The following is a 17,102-nucleotide window of genomic DNA, read 5'->3' on the forward strand; positions in this document are numbered from 1 at the left end:
CTGAGCCTACCTCCTGCTGATTGAGCCTGTGATCACTGGAGTCAGCAAACAGCTGGCAGACTTGGCTGAAGGCCCACACAGAGGAAGATTTTTGTTTGAGGATTTGACCATCTCCCCAGTAGTAGCCAGCAAGGCGTCTGGGGACATGGAGCAGAGAGGGCCCAGAAATGAGGATTTTGTGTAGAAATCAACACAAAGAAAAGTAATAGTCAAACGGAGGAAGCAGCAGGAAGGGGAGTATATTGAGCAGCTGACTTAGCCAGGAGGCAATTAGTCCAGGTTTATTGATAAGAGTAATTGCAGTGCTACTTTGGCAGCATCAGATATGCTGATAATTGGCCCCAGGTAAATAACTGTGTGCGTAAATACAACAGTGGAGGTTACCGTAACAAATTAAAGTAGGCCTAGTCCTTTCATAGGAGGTCTTCCCCAGAACAAAGCACCCTTCGACAGAGACACGGGGTGTATGCTAGGAACGTTGGACTTCATGAAGGGCAGCAAGCAGTGTGGTGCTGAGACAAGGAGAGCCCATTGACCCTGGCCGAGCAAGATGCTCTAACCAGCCCCTGAACCTAAAGGAGTGGCAGCTTTTAAACATTTTGTTTAAAACACGAGAGGACAGATGCTGCAATTGCAATCGAGTCTCTTCCCATTCCTGTGACTAAACTAAGTGGCTGAACTTAGAATTTATATTGCAGCTTGAACATAGACCGTGGTAATCGTGTCGATGGCAACGAGCTGAATGATTAAACTTTTAGCTGTTGTTGTCTTTTACTGTCCCCTGTGTCTCCCTGGAGCCCTTTTTTGTTCTGTTCCATATACAATTTTGGTTCTTCCTTTATTAAATAAAAACTTTTTATCGCCACTGACTCAGATATCCAATTATACCTTCCGCCCTAGAATACAAATAATTTGATTCCTGGGATTTTAATCAAAGTAAACAGCGGACTAAGGTATTACCATGAGAGATGCAATAGAAATACCAGTCAAATTACAATGTGACTCCGTTTGGAAGAGAGCACTATATCCTTTTTAATGAATTTCACAGGTTCTCTGTGGTGACCTAGAATACCAGTGATTCCTCTTCTACAGTGGCTCAATTTCACAACCGAGCTTTTCAAAAAGGGAAGTCAGCCAGAGGTTTTATTGGAACATTATAAAGCCTTTCATGAGCCTGCAGAAACTAGCAACTTTAAAGACAGTGTCATTCCATTTCAAAGAGCTGCTGGGTGAATTTAAGGAAATGTTTTTGCTAGAAACCAAGCCACAAAGTTTGGCTACAGATCCAAAGTTCAGGGGTGGCCAGATCCAGGCTCTTGGTACAGCCCATCTCTAGTTTTTGTAATGTGTGTATGTATGGTTTCATGTACCATTCTCTTGTAACATTGCTAATTATTATTGAGCCCAATACAGCAGTACATACATAAATAACACTCTCCCTGGTGTCCATGGAAGGGTGGCCAAAGTACACTACTGACAAAGTTTCCTTGAAAGATTCTACCAATCTGAGAAACGTTCTCCGTACTTAAAATGGGGGTAATATCTTTCAAACCTGTAGAGATTGTTGTACCCTATCCTCAGTTTCCTCCTTTCTGTGTTTGGGGCAGAAATTAGAGGGACAGGGTGAGTGGGATGGAGGTTGTTTATGTTTTTGTGCTCTCCTTCCCTGAACTTGAAGCAGGTGGCAGCACACCCAACCCTGGTGTAAATTAGAGTAGCCACAGGGCTGCTCTAAAGTACACTATCCTTCCCAGGGCCCAGCAAAGAATAGCCATAGCACAGTGTACTCTGGCTACACCCCTCCTTGCTCCTCACTTTCTATTCCCCACCTCCAGCCTATACTCACTGACTTGCCCCCTACACTAGGATCAGGGATGGTATTGAACCTGTATGCCAGCTCCATGCAGGCTGCAGCAGTCCTAGGTGATATTTCTGTCCTTTTATTTTGCCAGAGCAGTGAAAAGGGGGTCTTATGTAACTGAGAATCAGATGATCCAGTAGATGCACCCACAGTAAAGCCAGAAGGATTCAAGCCCCTCTTGTTTTGAAGGGTTTTTTCCGGCTGAAAAACAAGCAAACAAATAAATAAAAGTGTGTGAGGTTCCCCACACCAGCAATAAATGCAAGCGAGTTCTGAATGACCTCTGAAGCCTCCAAACGTTTCCATTTCCACCAATACAGAGTAGATGGCTCTGCCACCACCACACCCAGCAGGTCCGTGCACACAAACATTCCCACTGCTCCCTCTTCACAGCATGACAGCAGGACACAGACAAAAGAAACCCTTCAGGGCAGTTGAGACTCTCAGACACATCTAGCTTTATTTTTCCTGTCAGAAAAGTTCAAGAATTACACCAAAAAATACTTCAGTCTCTGCTACCTACTGACAAAACGCACACCACAAAATTATAAATTGTCCAGTCGTTTGTCGGAGTTTTGATTTTTCTGTGGTGGGGTTTGTACATTTCAAGTGAGAAATGAATTTACAGGTGAAATATGGGGGGGGGGGAGTCAGACGATGGGGTTTGGCACTACAGTTTTAGCTATACTATACAATTGCTTATCATGACTCCTGTCAGCTCAGTCCTGCCCCCACTTACACCAGGCTAGTCCCGTTCAAACCCCTAGGAGCTGTATGTGCAGAATGAAGGACAAAACTCTGCCCAGTGGGTTTGGCTCCCAGTTTCTAGCCCGCAATACCCACAAATCTGATCAGCAGGCTTGGTGAAATGCAAACCTTAAACTCCAAACCCAAACATCTGTCTTGTCCTACTCCTGGTGCTTATTCTTTTGAACTCAAGCTGACTGCGATCACAAGTATTTTAACTGTCACACTGCTATGTTTTGGGTGGCAGCTCTGGAAAAGAAAATTCCTTTTGCTCAAGTCTTACAAAACAGACATGCTTGCTCAGATCAATTTACATGCTAGATACTGGGCTGTGTTTGAACACTGTACAGGGCTGGACTCGGCTTGGGGTTTGTTTTTACGTTCACGGGTTTATAAGTCAACTCATACTTTGAATTTTGATAGCACTTTCTATCAAATATTTTACACACCAACAGACAAACCCTCACAATCCCCACATAAGTAGTGTCCATGGAATAAGGACAAGGGGAAAATGAGGCACAGAGGGGGCTTGACCCTTTAAAATGCTAACCCTCTCCTGTGAGGTGCTAAGCATCCTAGATTTACAATGAAGTTATTTGTTTCTTTGCTCTCCAAAGAGGTGCTCAGCATCTCAAAGGATCAGGCCCCATGTGACTTGCCCAAGATCACACAGGTAATCTGTGGCAGAACTGGGAATAGAGCCTGACTCATGGTCCTGTGCTGAAGAGATTTAAACACAACAGCTTCCTTCTCCTGCTCTATGTCCAAAACACTTAATCCTGACAAACCCACTGAAGATCTCCAGTACCATGACTGTGTATTCCAAATCCCTAGATCTTTCTGTTTTTAATTCAGGCCTCAGACTGCACACACATGCGTGTGTACTTCTCTAGCCACAAACTAATGCTGATACCGTATTTTGTGCAGCTCAGTTTGCCAGTAGAAGGACCCTGCTTTGGCAAGTTTAACTGCCCAGTGACGTGATTTGTAAAAGACTTCCCCTCTACTCCTGCATGTCAAACAAGGTATTCAAATGTTCTTCCATTATATACTGCTTTAGGGTCACAACTTTCTACCAAAGATACAGTTTCTGGGAGATTCTCTTTGCTTGATTCCATCCTCTCTGGTTGTTTTCTGAATTTGCTTTTTTTGTTTTTTCATTTATTTTTCTAACAAATATTTAAGCAATGATTTTAAAAATATTTTTACATCGTAAAGTTACAGTCAACATCAAACATGCCTTTGTACAAGAGCTTGGCCCGGTTACAAATCAACGAGAACAATGCACGAAAAGAAATATCAATTGAGATGACTCCTGCACTTGAGTTTCATTTCTTCTTGTCGTGCTGTTAGCACAGCGCCCTCTCTGAGGCAGAGCGATACTTCATAGACACGGTGTTGTTTCCCTACTCCCAACCCCTCCCGTCACCACTGAGTAGTTTTAATGGCCTTCTGTCTTGGCAGCCTTGGCTTCATGGTTTACCGATCCCGAAGAAAGCCAGGGCGATACAGACCGTGAGCTGGTTTGCTTAGCCATGCTGTAATGGCTGATGACAGTATAGAATCTGCCCCGGGAATTGGAATCCTGTGCTGAGTAATAGGCATCCAGGGAGGCTGGGATACATCTCTTATGCTGGAGAGAGGGAAAAAGCAGGACAAGTAAGTAGCAGTCACATTACTTAACATTTATTTTAAACTCCCAGTTGGTTCTCACGTGGATGACTGACTCATCTCACTGGTTCATAGCAATTGGGCTACTTGCGCCAATGGAAACATGTGCTCCTCCATTGACAAATAGCTTGGGGAATGCCCAGAAACATTAGATAGCACGGGGCAATGAGACAGGGTCAACAGATGTCAAACGCTGCTGGAATTGGCAGCCCTGATTAAGACTGGTTTCATTCTGTGAAACAGAACCAAAATTACAGAATGGGGATCCCGCTGCTCTGGCACGGCACTGGAACGCACTAAGATCAGGCATCTGGCAGTGGTACTGGAAGAGGACGTTGGTTAGCTCACAAAGTGTTGGATTGACAGCCCTGCAGACTGACGTTCTCTATTAATCCGTAGAACAGATACAGGCCAGGCAGAAGCAATGTAAGCTTCTTATGTGCGACCCTGCTGCCGTGCCTTATCTCTGACCTGCAGGAAGACCAGCCCTAGAGATGGGTGGCCAGTTCAATCTCTATGGCCCTTTCTGTGCTTCTCCTCTGTGCTGAGGCTGCCAACTAGTCTCTACTGCTGCAATGTGGACCCTTGCCCACTAAGAACTGTACTGAGAAAACCAATTTGCTTTGTGTAGGCCACAGGAGAGCCAACAAATTGTAAGAACCTTTGGTCCAACCTGCTCAGATTGATAGTGGTGACCTGGAGGTGAAGGGCCCCATTTATAATTAGCATGCCCCTGAGCCATCCAGTTCCCCCCCCCCATTCTAGTGTGATTAAAGAGGGGCAAGACCAGAGCAGAACACTAAATCCAAAACGCATGAACTCTGAGGAAATTCACATTCAGAATTCAAAAGTCATGACTCGTCTCCTCTCTGATTTTATGTACACTAAGAGAATAATTTACAACGAACAATATATCGACTAACTGAGCCTCTTTTCCTGTTCAAAGAATATCCCCAAAGAATTAGGACCTCTATGAATTTATTCACTGTAAATAATTAGTCAATGACTTGTTTTGCAAACTTTTTTAACTCTGTGGACTGAGCAACCAGTTCTCAATGACTATCTGACATTCAAACTCTGTTGGTTAGCTGTGATTGGTCAAACAAGTCACATGGTTTTGTTTCTGTTGGCCTACTGGAGGAGGTGCAAAAGCATGCCTCTCAAATACTTGCACATGCAAATTTCAAACTCAGTATCAGTGGATGCTCATGCATGCACCATTGAAATTTGCCTTGCATGAACATTTATGCCAGAAAAACTTAATCACTTGAATGTTTGTGGGAAGCAAACCCAAAATTCAGCTGCAGTGCATTCATTCCAAAACATGAGGGATTATTTAGGAACATTTGTTTGTGGCATTCACAGAGATCTAATCCTGACGATTATAATATAAAATGATGGAAGCAGATGGAAGTTCACATTTTCCAAAACATTGACCACTTTTCAACATATTCTTGTAAATGCTCTGTTAGACTCTGACCATGAAGTCAATTGAATTGTCAGAGATGATAGAATCTATCTGGCTGGAATCTCTTACCTTATAAACAAATCCATCTGGGCAACTGTGATCATAAGTAAAGGCTTTGTATACCACAAGAAAGACTATGCAGGCAAGGAACGCAAGAGCCAGACTTATGAGAATAGTGACCTACAAAAGAGGGATAATATTACTCTACATATGTTAAAATGGCATATGAGCAATCTCACAATTAAATGACATATATTAACAACCATTCAAATGGCCTGCAGTCTTCACTCCCCTGTGCTGTATTTAACTAAGCGTAGTAACTGAATGAGAGCTACATCCAATATCCCTGAATTTTGTCATGCTTCCCCCCTCGACCCAAGACCTTTGATGTTGCATTTTCGACATTTAATCCCTTACACATTTCTAGATATTCACTAGGAGATTTAGTGCTCTAAAAGGCTTTGTGTTCTCACACTCTGATCTTGGCATCAATAGAAAGTATCTGCATATGGGCCCGCTGGTGTCAATCAGAGGTCACAAACTGGGGGAATATTGATTGTCTAACCAGCTGTAGCCAAGGTTGCCTCCTGGCCCTGGTAAGATCCTATTTTTTCCATTTACCAAGGGCAGGTGAGTGGGTAACAAGAATAAAGTCTCCGTGACACACTTTACTTCTATGCCTTCTAAGTTACATTCAGCCTGATGTTAAATTCTGCCTAGATTTCCTGGTGGGAGGGAAAGGGGTGTGTTCCCCTACCGTTCATAGCTGCAGAATGGTGACCCAGCCCTTTGTTTTAAGAGCAGGGCCGGCTCCAGGCACCAGCTTAACAAGCAGGTGCTTGGGGCGGCCAAGGGAGAGGGGCAGCACCTGCAGCAATTCGGGGGCGGCAGGTCCCTCACTTCCTCTAGGAGCGAAGGACCTGCCGCTGAACTGCCACCGCCGATCGCGGCTTTTTTTTTATTTTTATTTTTTTGTTGCTTGGGGCAGCAGAAATGCTGGAGCCGGCCCTGTTTAAGAGCCAGGCAAAGGACCAGCTAACACGTCCTGTATAGTGATGATCACCGGGAGTGTGCTCAGGCAGATTGAAGATCTGGTGGTGATCAGGCCAATGCTTCTCTTCCCTTTGTGTGGCTGCTGGCTCCTGGCTAGGTCACTGACGATAGCACACACAATGCTCCTCTTTGGACCCAACTCCGTGTTCCGTTCCCCCATGCCTGAGTGTGCTGCCCCACCTGAGCCATTCTGCTTGCCTGGTGCAATTCCATTTTCTCCAAACCACCCAGGTTCTCTTGAAATGGAGTTACCCGCTTCATTCAGAGGACCTGATCCTGCTGTCTTAAATCAGGCAAATCTCCCACTGTGACCTGGATTGGGCCCTGAAATGCTCCCCGATCTTCTGACGAATCTGCTGTGAGTTTCAAGTTTGCAATGAAACCCAAAATCAGGGGAAAGTCTCGTGGTTTCAGGTTTCACTGTGAACATCCAGATCAGCAATAGCACTAATCCCCCAAAGGTTTTGCTTATCCTAGCAGGTGTTCAGCAGGTGGGCAGCAGAAAGCAAAACAAGGCTTCAGCGCTGCAATCTGCCTTTGTGCTGCCAATACTATGACTACCCAGTTCTGTCAAGACTGTTGCATCATGCTGACTGGATTGGCATTAAAAAATAATCATCCCTGGGGCTCAGATATAGGCCACTGCCAGGGCCGGCTCCAGGCACCAGCTCAGCAAGCAGGTGCTTGGGTCGGCCAAGGGGAAGGGGCGGCATGTCGGCCTCTTCGGCGGCAATTCGGCAGCGGGTCCCTCGGAGGGAAGGACCTGCCGCCGAATTGCCGCCGAAGAAGAAAGTGGCGCAGTGGAGCTGCCGCCGAAGTGCTGCCGATCGCGACTTTGTTTTTTTTTTCCTGTCGCTTGGGGCGGCAAAAACCCTGGAGCTGGCCCTGCCCACTGCACTATTATGGAGAGCAGAGGTCCCATTCTTGCTCTGTGGGATGACAGGGGTGAGGAGTGGAATGAAGTTAAAGCTTAAAACCCCTGGGAGGCAGAGCGTTTATGGCCACTTCCCCGACCTGCTTGGCTGGCTGGAAAGGGCAGGAGCAGCTTCTCAAATGGGGCCTAATGCTTGTCCAAGGTTGCAGAGTGACTGCCTGCACTGGTGAGGGATTGTAAGGCTCTTGCTGCAGGAACAGATTCTGTGTTCTGTGAAGCAAATGTGGGACCCTAGGGTAAGGAAATCGCGGAAACAAAGGGTTAAGACAATAATTAGCTTTGTTCTGCCCTCCTGCTTACTACTATGGCAAAGGGAGAAGCAGAGACATATTCAGATCTCTAAAAAGAAGAACAGGAGTACTTGTGGCACCTTAGAGACTAACAAATTTATTAGAGCATAAGTTAGTCTCTAAGGTGCCACAAGTACTCCTGTTCTTCTTTTTGCGGATACAGACTAACACGGCTGTTACTCTGAAACTTGTCATTCAGATCTCTCTCTTTCAATGATGCAAGGTGTTTACTTTATTATTATTTGGATTATAGGGCCCCCACTAATTGTGCACACCCTATCTACTCCTAGAAGCTGCTCCCTTAACCTATTCACAGTAGCCTGGTGATGTTAAGAAAAGAGAAAATACAGCACTATTTGCTATGGCAAAATAGACAGAATTGTCAGGAAAGGTAGCTAGTCTATGCAATAGAGCACAGGCGTGTGCAATTCAGAATCTATAGTAGCACTATCCAGTTCAGTTTAAAAAAAAAAGCTGACTATTGGATCGCACTGTATTCTGCTTTAATTCTCTAGCGGTTCTAAGGGTCAGTATGATAGGAATCCATACCTGGGCTCAGCCAGGCTGTTGGAATTGCTTGCAAATCAGGAACAGATCTTCTGGCCTAGTAAATACTCCAGAAAGATGTGCCACATGGTGAGGTATATTCCCAAGCACACAGTGTCTGGTCCATTACTTATACTAAATGCTGCTACAGTAAACCTGGCAATGCCACCTACGATGGCCAAGACATACAAAGCTACATTTTCAATGGATGTTGTAAGAATGTTGAATGGAAAGAGTACAGCTAATGTCACATGTCCCCTGCGGAATCTAACTCGGTCCACTCCAAATCAAAAGGGAGAGAGGGGCGGGAAAGAATACTCTCATCTGCAGTGATTAATTATCCCTTTGTTAAATTAGAGAGTTTTAGAATGAAATGTAGAGAGATAATGAGGCCAGGCAAGATAGAGGCTAGAGTGACTGTTTGGTGGCTCAAACACAAGGATTGCAGTGAATTCTGCAGCCTTCTCTTGCATCCTAATCTAGTTAAGTCATAGCCCCCTCCAGAATGAACTTTTCAAACTATGCTTCCCCTTGAGGCCTGATGTGCTGAAAGAGGGTCACGTAAGCACAAGGTGTCTGCGGGGGTAAGATTCAGATACTTATTGCCAGCTCTAATCAAATATCACTTGTAGGGAATTCAGTACTGCACCGGGGGTGGTTGGTAGAAACGCAGCACATTCGCATGAAAAATACTACCCACAGCTATGAAGATGTTGGCTCTTTTTACTATATGATGAATTGGATTTGCAGATGAATTTCAATGGGAATTTATTTGATATTTATATTCTGGTAGCCCAGATATTCTCAGCCTGGAGGAAACAGCCACTCTGCCCTTTTCATATTGCTAAACAGGAAGGGTCTGGGCTACATCCCAGCCAGAAGGAAGTGGGTGGAAAAGGAAGACGCAGCATAGAAAAGGTTGACATCATAGTAGCCAATCAGGATAACGGCCCCATGGTGCTAGGTGCTGTGCAAACACAGAGACAGGCATGGTCTTTGCCCCAAAGTTTACTATCTAATCTGTTCAACTGGCTTTTTCAATTGCCTGTCAGATTCTGCAGGTGCAATGTAAAAGTACTACCGGTACCTTTGAAATAAAAACACATCCAAATAAATACTCAAGAGATGTGTATCCTGAGAAAAACTCTCATCCACTAAAGATCTGCAACCCACCACTTTCCCCTCACCCACCACTCCAGCAAGAGGCTTGTGAAAACATCACTCTTACAGCACTTCCTGAAAAATCACCAAATCCCAGCTCTGGCAAGCCACGGCATTAAAACAGCTCCTGCACTTCTGATGATCACAACTGCCAGTGTGTTGAGCGTGGGTAGTTTGATAACGATGGTGACTGAGCTCCCTTGGAAGTTGGCGAGATGGCACTATGGCAAGACTTCTAGGTTGCTATGCTAATAGGAGTGTTGGGAGGGCAGCCCTGGAGGCTGGTTAGAAGTCCTGAGAATGAAGTGTTGAACTATATGGCGCTGTTGCTCTGCACTATTTGCAGTGTATAGCACAGGAATCTTGCCAAGCCTGTTACTCTGGGTTGATTGGAGGGGACTGATAGGGGATCAGGGTAAGTGTAAGAGCAAAGAAGGACACAAAGTTACACTGAATATGTGCATCAATACACCTAAGAAAACCATACTTGTCAAAAAACCAACCTGCTGTTTCTACATAGCAAGAGGTTACTCATCCTCTGACCTATTTTTCAGTTCCCACAACCTTCCCCACCAGGGATATAGAATCATTCATTGGACTTTCACTACATCAAAGCCCATTCAGTCTCTGCCTCCCATGTCTACAGCACAATACCCTCCTTTTACAGGGCAGACCAACCAGGCTCTCTCAAGCCCAGTCCTAGTATCTGGGCTAATTTGCCGCTTCAGAAGAGAATGGGAGTGGGGGGATAGTCCCCAAACTGTGAGATCATCATCTCCCAAGTCTAGAGACTAATATTGGAAACTGGCCATGAGGATGGCAGAGGCAAAGTCCCTCTCTAACCTTTTGAGCCAGCTAAGGTGGTCAAATTACTTGTTTTTCTTAAGAGTGAAAGACCAATCTCAGTATCTGAGCTCTTTGGGGCCCTGTTAATGTATATGCTATATGAGAAATCATTAATAATCTGACATTATCAGTCCCTTTCCTCTCTGTCAATTGAGTCTCTCATGACAATAGGCTCTCCTTAGATACGTTCTATTGTAGCAGCAAAATGCTAACACCCAATTTATAATCTCCTAGAACCAGGCAGTTGTATCAGCCTTTCTCTCCCTCCCTTGCATAAATGAGCCCACTTTCCTCTCTGCTGCAGTCTCATGCACTTGCAAAATTACAGTGTGACACAATATTATACATGATGATACATAATGTAAAATTGATCTGGGATGAAATGTCACATAAGGTTTTAAAACCTAGGGGAAAAAGAGAAGAAAAAATCCGCCCACAAATATATTGCCAAGCCTGAGCTAAGATCCAGCTCCCTAGTTATTCCAGAAAATACAAAGTTTCATTAACATTCAAATACCAAAGAATAACATGGCTGCAATAACTAATAAACCTCCACATTTAAAAAAAAATGAATACCATGAACCTCAGCAGTCTCAAAGCAATATAAACACTCACTTAGGGGAAATAAAATGTACTGAGCTGACAAAACCTACAAGCACTGCAGGCATGAATCTGTCATGTGTGGCAGCAGGATTGAGCTAATGGGAGAAGTTTTTGACCAGCAGTGAAACAGTCTACACTATTATGGTCACTGCTTTTACCAAATTATGATACATCTTGTGCAAAGTATGCCTGGTGAGTTCTCATTGGAAAAGTCATAATCTAGTGACCACTACTGTCCTGTTGAAATGCATCATCAGTGTCCATGCAGTTATGAGGTTTTGCTACATGTTTGTTACTGAAATGTTGCGAGGCTGGGAAACACCCACAGACTACCCCCTCAGAGAGGACAAAAAAACTGTAAACACAGAGGCCTTATGTGCCAAACCTCAAGTAGTCCAAAGGTGCAAGCAAAAATTTGCAATTCATAATGAAGGATGGTCAGCAACTCACGTATACCATGGGGGCTGCTTAACCCCATGACACAGCATGGATTTTTCCAGCACCTGGAGAAAAGTATAAATGAGGGACAGTGACATCACAATGGGGCCTCTCTCTCCTCCCCCATCTCGACACCTGAAAGCAAGACCATTTGGAAGACAAAGAAAATTCTCGAATTGCAGGGGTGGGGGGACTGATGATCCTAACTAGAAGGCTTTCTAATTAGTATGAACTGTGAACTGAAAACTGCCTGCAATGTCCAGTAGGGTGAGAAAACCTGTTTGATTCAAATCTTGTTTAGCCTGATAACGTTTAGGATTTAGAATGCGTGTTTACTTTTTATTTATTATGTAACCAACTCTAACCTTTATGCATCCCACTTATAATCACTTAAAATCTATCTTTCGCTAGTTAATAAACTTATTTTGATGTTTAATCTCAACCAGTGAGTTTGTCTAAAGTGCTTGCGGGGTCTGCTCAGGTTGCAGAGGCTGGCGCATGTCTGCTACTCTTTGATGGAGTGGCGAACTAATTAATGAGCTTGCATTGATCAAGAAGGTCTTGAGCAGTGTAAGATATACATTTTGGGGATGCAAGGCTGGGGGAATTTCCGGGGGTCTCCCTCTATTCAGTTCATGAGTGGCTTGGAAGAGTATTTGTGTAATTTTGGGTATGCCTTCACCTGCTAATGGCTGTGTGAGAACAAAGCCTGAAGAGGCTACTTGTCACTAGCAAAGCAGTGTGAGAGGTACCCTGAGTCAGAGAATTAAGAGGGCACAGTAATTCCACAGTCCAGGTTGTACCCTGGGGCATGTCACACACCTCACATGTGCATCCCAAAAATCTGTTGGAAAAGGGGTCCTTGGCAGGAGATCACTCTACTGGAATAGAAGTAGGAGAAAACACATGCACACATGTGTGCATGCGCACACACACATGTGCACACACACGCGCACACACAGAATTCCCCTGGAATCTAAGGGCCTAATCCAAAGCCACTGAAATCAATGAAAGGATTCCCATCAACTTCAATAGGCTTTGGATCAATGTCTAAATTCACTTTCTCCCTCCTCCCTTTCCAAATACAAAACAAATGCTTCATTTTCCCAAGACCCTGTGTAAAAGCTAAAGAATCCCAAGCCTCCAAATACAAACAAGCCGTTCTAGATTTCCATTGGGTTTACTGTAGTGAGATGATATCTAATTGTGGTGGTGTTTCTGGTAACCTGGCTCTCATACCATGAGTCTGAACATCCTTTGTACTGTGTCTGGTCTCCAGGGCTGGCTGCCCATGATTTTTCACCAAAAATTCCCTTTGTCTCTCTTTAGTCACAGTGAAAAGCCTTATTTAAAAGCAAAACCCAGAATACTGCTGGATTTAAACAGCAGGGCATTCTGTTAATAACCAGTTACATTTCAAGATTTCTTACATTTTTATTCCTTGCCTTTTCCTCAGTGGCTTCTTCCATCTTTTGGCCTGATGTTCAGAGGTGCTAAGCTCCTGTAGCCCCAACTGAGATCAATGGGAGCTGTGTGTGCTCAGCATCTCTGAAAATCAGGCTACTTATCTTTTGTTTTTGAATGGGCATGGGGGTTTGCGAGTCATCCTGGCATCTCATATAGGCCCTGATTCTGCAATGGTCCCTTGCGGATTGGCCCCTGGGCTGGTGCAGCACCCCACTGAAGGCAATGGGGCTCCAGTTGGGCACAGCTGTTCACCTGCATGGAGTTCATTGCATGATCAGGGTCTTCGAGACTTAGGAAATTTGAGCTCACTGGAAATACCAAGTACGGGCCAAATCCTGCTCGCCTTACTCCAGTGAGTAACTTCATGGAACCTGGTAGGATTACTAGCATGTAGAGCTGTGCAGATATTCACAATGAAGAATTTGTTCAGACAATTTAGTTTTCTCTCTGTATGGATTTCCCTCAAATGCATGCGCTGTTTGAATTGAGCCAGCAAATATTTGTTAAATGTTGTTTTTACTCTATGGATTGGACACAAACAGGACCGGCTCCAGGGTTTTTGCCGCCCCAAGTGGCGGAAAAAAAAAAAAAAGCCGCGATCGCAATTGCGATCAGCAGCACTCCGGCAGCAGCTCCACCATGCCGCTTTCTTCTTCAGCGGTAATTCGGTAGCAGGTGCTTCCCTCCGAGACAGACCCGCCTCCAAATTGCTGACGTGCCGCCCCTTCCCCTTGGCTGCCCCAAGCACCTGCTTGCTGGGCTGGTGCCTGGGGCCGGCCCTGGACACAGACTGTTCACTACTACCATTTCACATCCAAGCTGTGTTGGAGTTACAGATTTTTCACACATGTCATGTAACAATGATTGTATTCCCGAATGGATGACTGTAACTCTTATAGAGACAAGGTGGGGAAGGTAATATCTGTTATTGGACCAACTTCTGTCGATGAGAGACAAGCTTTCGAGCTTACACAGAGCTCCTCTTGTAACCTGAAGAAGAGCTCTATGTAAGCTCGAAAGCTTGTCTCTCTCACCAAAAGAAGTTGATCCAATAAAAGGTATTACCTCCCCCACCTTGTCTCTCTAATATTCTGGGACCAACACAGCTACAACACCACTGCATGCAGCTCTTATAGTCACGTTTCAAATGCACTTTCTTTAATAATTTTTTTAATCAGCATGAGTAGAGATACAAAATATCTAATGGTCCAGTGACATGGAAAGGCTACAATTTTTGAACAACTAAAGGAAATTGTTTTTACCCAACATGTAAATATTTATAGAACTCACACCACAAGATATCACTGGCGTACGCTTAATAAGATTTCAAAAAAGATTAGACATTGATATGGATACTATCCACAATGGCATAGACTAGGATCAAGAAAATATAATGGGTAAAATAGCATGTTTTAGGGCATAAACCAGTAATTAACCGTATTCAGGTTGTTATATCATTGTCCATTATGGAGCTTCTTCCACCTTCCCCAGGAGCATCTGGCACTGGCCACCAAAAGAGTATTCTGGTTTAAATGGACACTGGTTTGATCTGTACGGCAAATCCTATGCTCCTCTAGTAAAACATGATCACATAGCTTAAATGTGGTTGAAGCAAATTCACTGTTAAATCTGAACAAAAATGTGCAGAAAAACATATTCATTCATCTCCACTCGTGTGAGGAAGGTATGGCCTTTATTAACACCTGTTCTGCCATTTGATATACCTACCAAGAGAACTTTTTTCTAAACCTTGCAAACAGATATCCTATTCCCTACACCCTTCCAGATGTTCAGAATCTTGTGTTTACGAAAGTCCAGAGATTAGTCAGATTAGGAAGGAACAATGGCCATTAACAGAAATTGCCACCTATAGAATTAATCAGCCTTTGAAGCATCACAGATAAATGAGTTAACACCAGCATAGTTCATAGAGCTTCGTGTTGCTATGCAGCAGACCAGAATTCAAGTTCCTGGGGAAAGATCAACATTCCTCCCTGGAAGAGTCGCTGGGAGGGGGATAAGTGAGAAGGAAAATTCTGTGTGTTTTTTCCTGGTACTGGTAGCCATGGTGGGAATGATTTGGGAACAGTGGGTTTTGGAGGCCACACGCCTCTTGTGATCCTTACAGAATAGTTCCTAGTATTACTAGTCTGAATCTCTCTCATCACATCCACTTTTCCAGGGAATGAGGCCACCACAGAAGCAGAGCTTTCAACTCTTCAAGACACTGAGTATATGACATTCCTCAGCACTGGGCAATTAATGTGACATTTCACATGAAATCCCAGCAGTGAAAAGCTAATTTTTTTTTGAGAATCTCCCTTTATGCAAGAACAAAGAATCTATATAGGGGAACTTTCAGCACTTAGATCTGCAGGATTTCTGCCAAGATAATTTTAACAGAAGGGGCATAATGCCAATAAAAAACAAGTCTCTTCCCATATGAGAGTTTTGGACAAATTAATGCCATTCCATTTGGAAACCTATGAAGTCAATTGACAACCTCGTTCACTGCACAAACACACACAAAAAATTGTTAATCAATTGTTACCAATCCCCAGAGCTTCTTCTAGTCAGTAGGAAGTTTTTGGCTATGAAGACATCTCGCTATAAACTCAGGATGATTTCATTACAAGGATTTACAGTCAACGCTGAAAAATTTAGGAGTGTAATTTTTTCCCTTCATCCCATAACTTCTCCAAGCCAATAATTAGATTTTAATACAACATCTAGTCCAATCACATAGAAACCACCTACCCCAGGGCCAGCATTATGCTCTTGGTCACATGATCTGAGCGGCTCTGTAAGCGAAAACTGATCTGGCTGCATTTATCAGGATTTTTAAAAAGCTGCATTTTACTCTTGCTTTATATGAAGCCTCTGAGAAGGAAAGGAAGAAAGGATCAGACTAAAAAGATAAATAAGAAGGGGCACAATTGATTCTTCCTATTTGCTTGGGTGCTGTTTAGGAATATACAGTTCGGTATACAGAATCAGACCTCTGGTCCAGCTGATCTGGTTCCAGCTCGTTCAAATAAGGGAAAAATCCCCCAAAATGAATCTAACCAATTTTCAGTGCAAGGAGGAAAATAGCCTTCTTGACCCCTATGGCAGTCAGCTTATGTCATGAAACGTAAGATTTGATTATCTTTACCTTCTCTTTGGCTTCTGTGAGCAGAGAGAACACAGGGCTATGCAAGAGGATGGGAAAATGTGCCATGCTTATTCCATCATTCTTCCACATCCCTTGAGAGCCTGTGGAAGCCCCTCAGCAACTGCTCCAGAGATCCTATGGGGTGGGGCCAACGAAAGGGGAGGAGACTATGTCCATGACATTATCCCCTAAAATAGCAAGTATATCTACTTGAAGCAACATCAACCATCTCTGTACCAATTTTCCATCTCAGTCAAGTCCTCTCTGACTCCTTTCCTGGCTCCACCACTCTGGTTTCCACAATCTCTAATGCTGCCATACCTCTCTTTATTTTGTAATTTAAGAAAGAAGCACCCATCTACTGAGATATGTGTTCCCACCAATAACTGCCCATGCCCTGTGCCTTGTAATACTGTGAGCACAGCACGGGTTTTGGAACAAGAACGCCATGATTCCAAGCAATTTGTCAAATAATTAAATTATGTACACAATAACTAGCTGGCTCAATTACATTAGCTAGTCTCCATCATGTAACATAATTTCTAGTGCCTGTTTAGGCACTAATAGCCTCAGATCTCTTTAGATGTGCATGGTGCCAGCTGCGGTCTGTATGACATATTTCTGTGCTAAGTCAAAGGCCCTGAACGGAAAATATGTTGCTCAGTTTGCAAGCCCCTGTTTCTTATGGAAGTTCTAAAATTCCATTTTCTATGGAGAGGCTTGAAATGTTGAACGCTAATTAATTTCCACTTTAATTACAAGATTTTGCATTAAGTGCCTTAGAAAGTTCCTCCTCTGTTACCCAAAAGAAATAGCTTACTGCAGGTACATCAGGCAGAAAATAACTGATTTTTTTCCTTCCG

At 43.8% G+C, this 17,102-nt stretch overlaps 1 protein-coding gene across 1 annotated transcript in view; it reads right to left on the bottom strand.

Moving 5' to 3' along the window:
• Positions 1-3,053: 3,053 nt before the first annotated feature.
• The window catches only part of NSG2 (neuronal vesicle trafficking associated 2), a 43,030-nt gene continuing 28,981 nt past the window's right edge, over positions 3,054-17,102 (bottom strand). Inside the window, exons 4-5 of the mRNA XM_054038629.1 lie at positions 5,817-5,927; positions 3,054-4,241 (exon numbers count right to left, since the gene is read on the bottom strand). Of these exons, the coding sequence (XP_053894604.1) occupies positions 4,050-4,241; positions 5,817-5,927 (303 nt within the window). The 3' untranslated portion in view covers positions 3,054-4,049. The remainder of the gene's footprint in view (positions 4,242-5,816; positions 5,928-17,102) is intronic.

The sequence above is a fragment of the Malaclemys terrapin genome, chromosome 8, assembly GCF_027887155.1.
Source record: "Malaclemys terrapin pileata isolate rMalTer1 chromosome 8, rMalTer1.hap1, whole genome shotgun sequence".
In the NCBI taxonomy this organism is placed as follows: domain Eukaryota; kingdom Metazoa; phylum Chordata; order Testudines; family Emydidae; genus Malaclemys; species Malaclemys terrapin.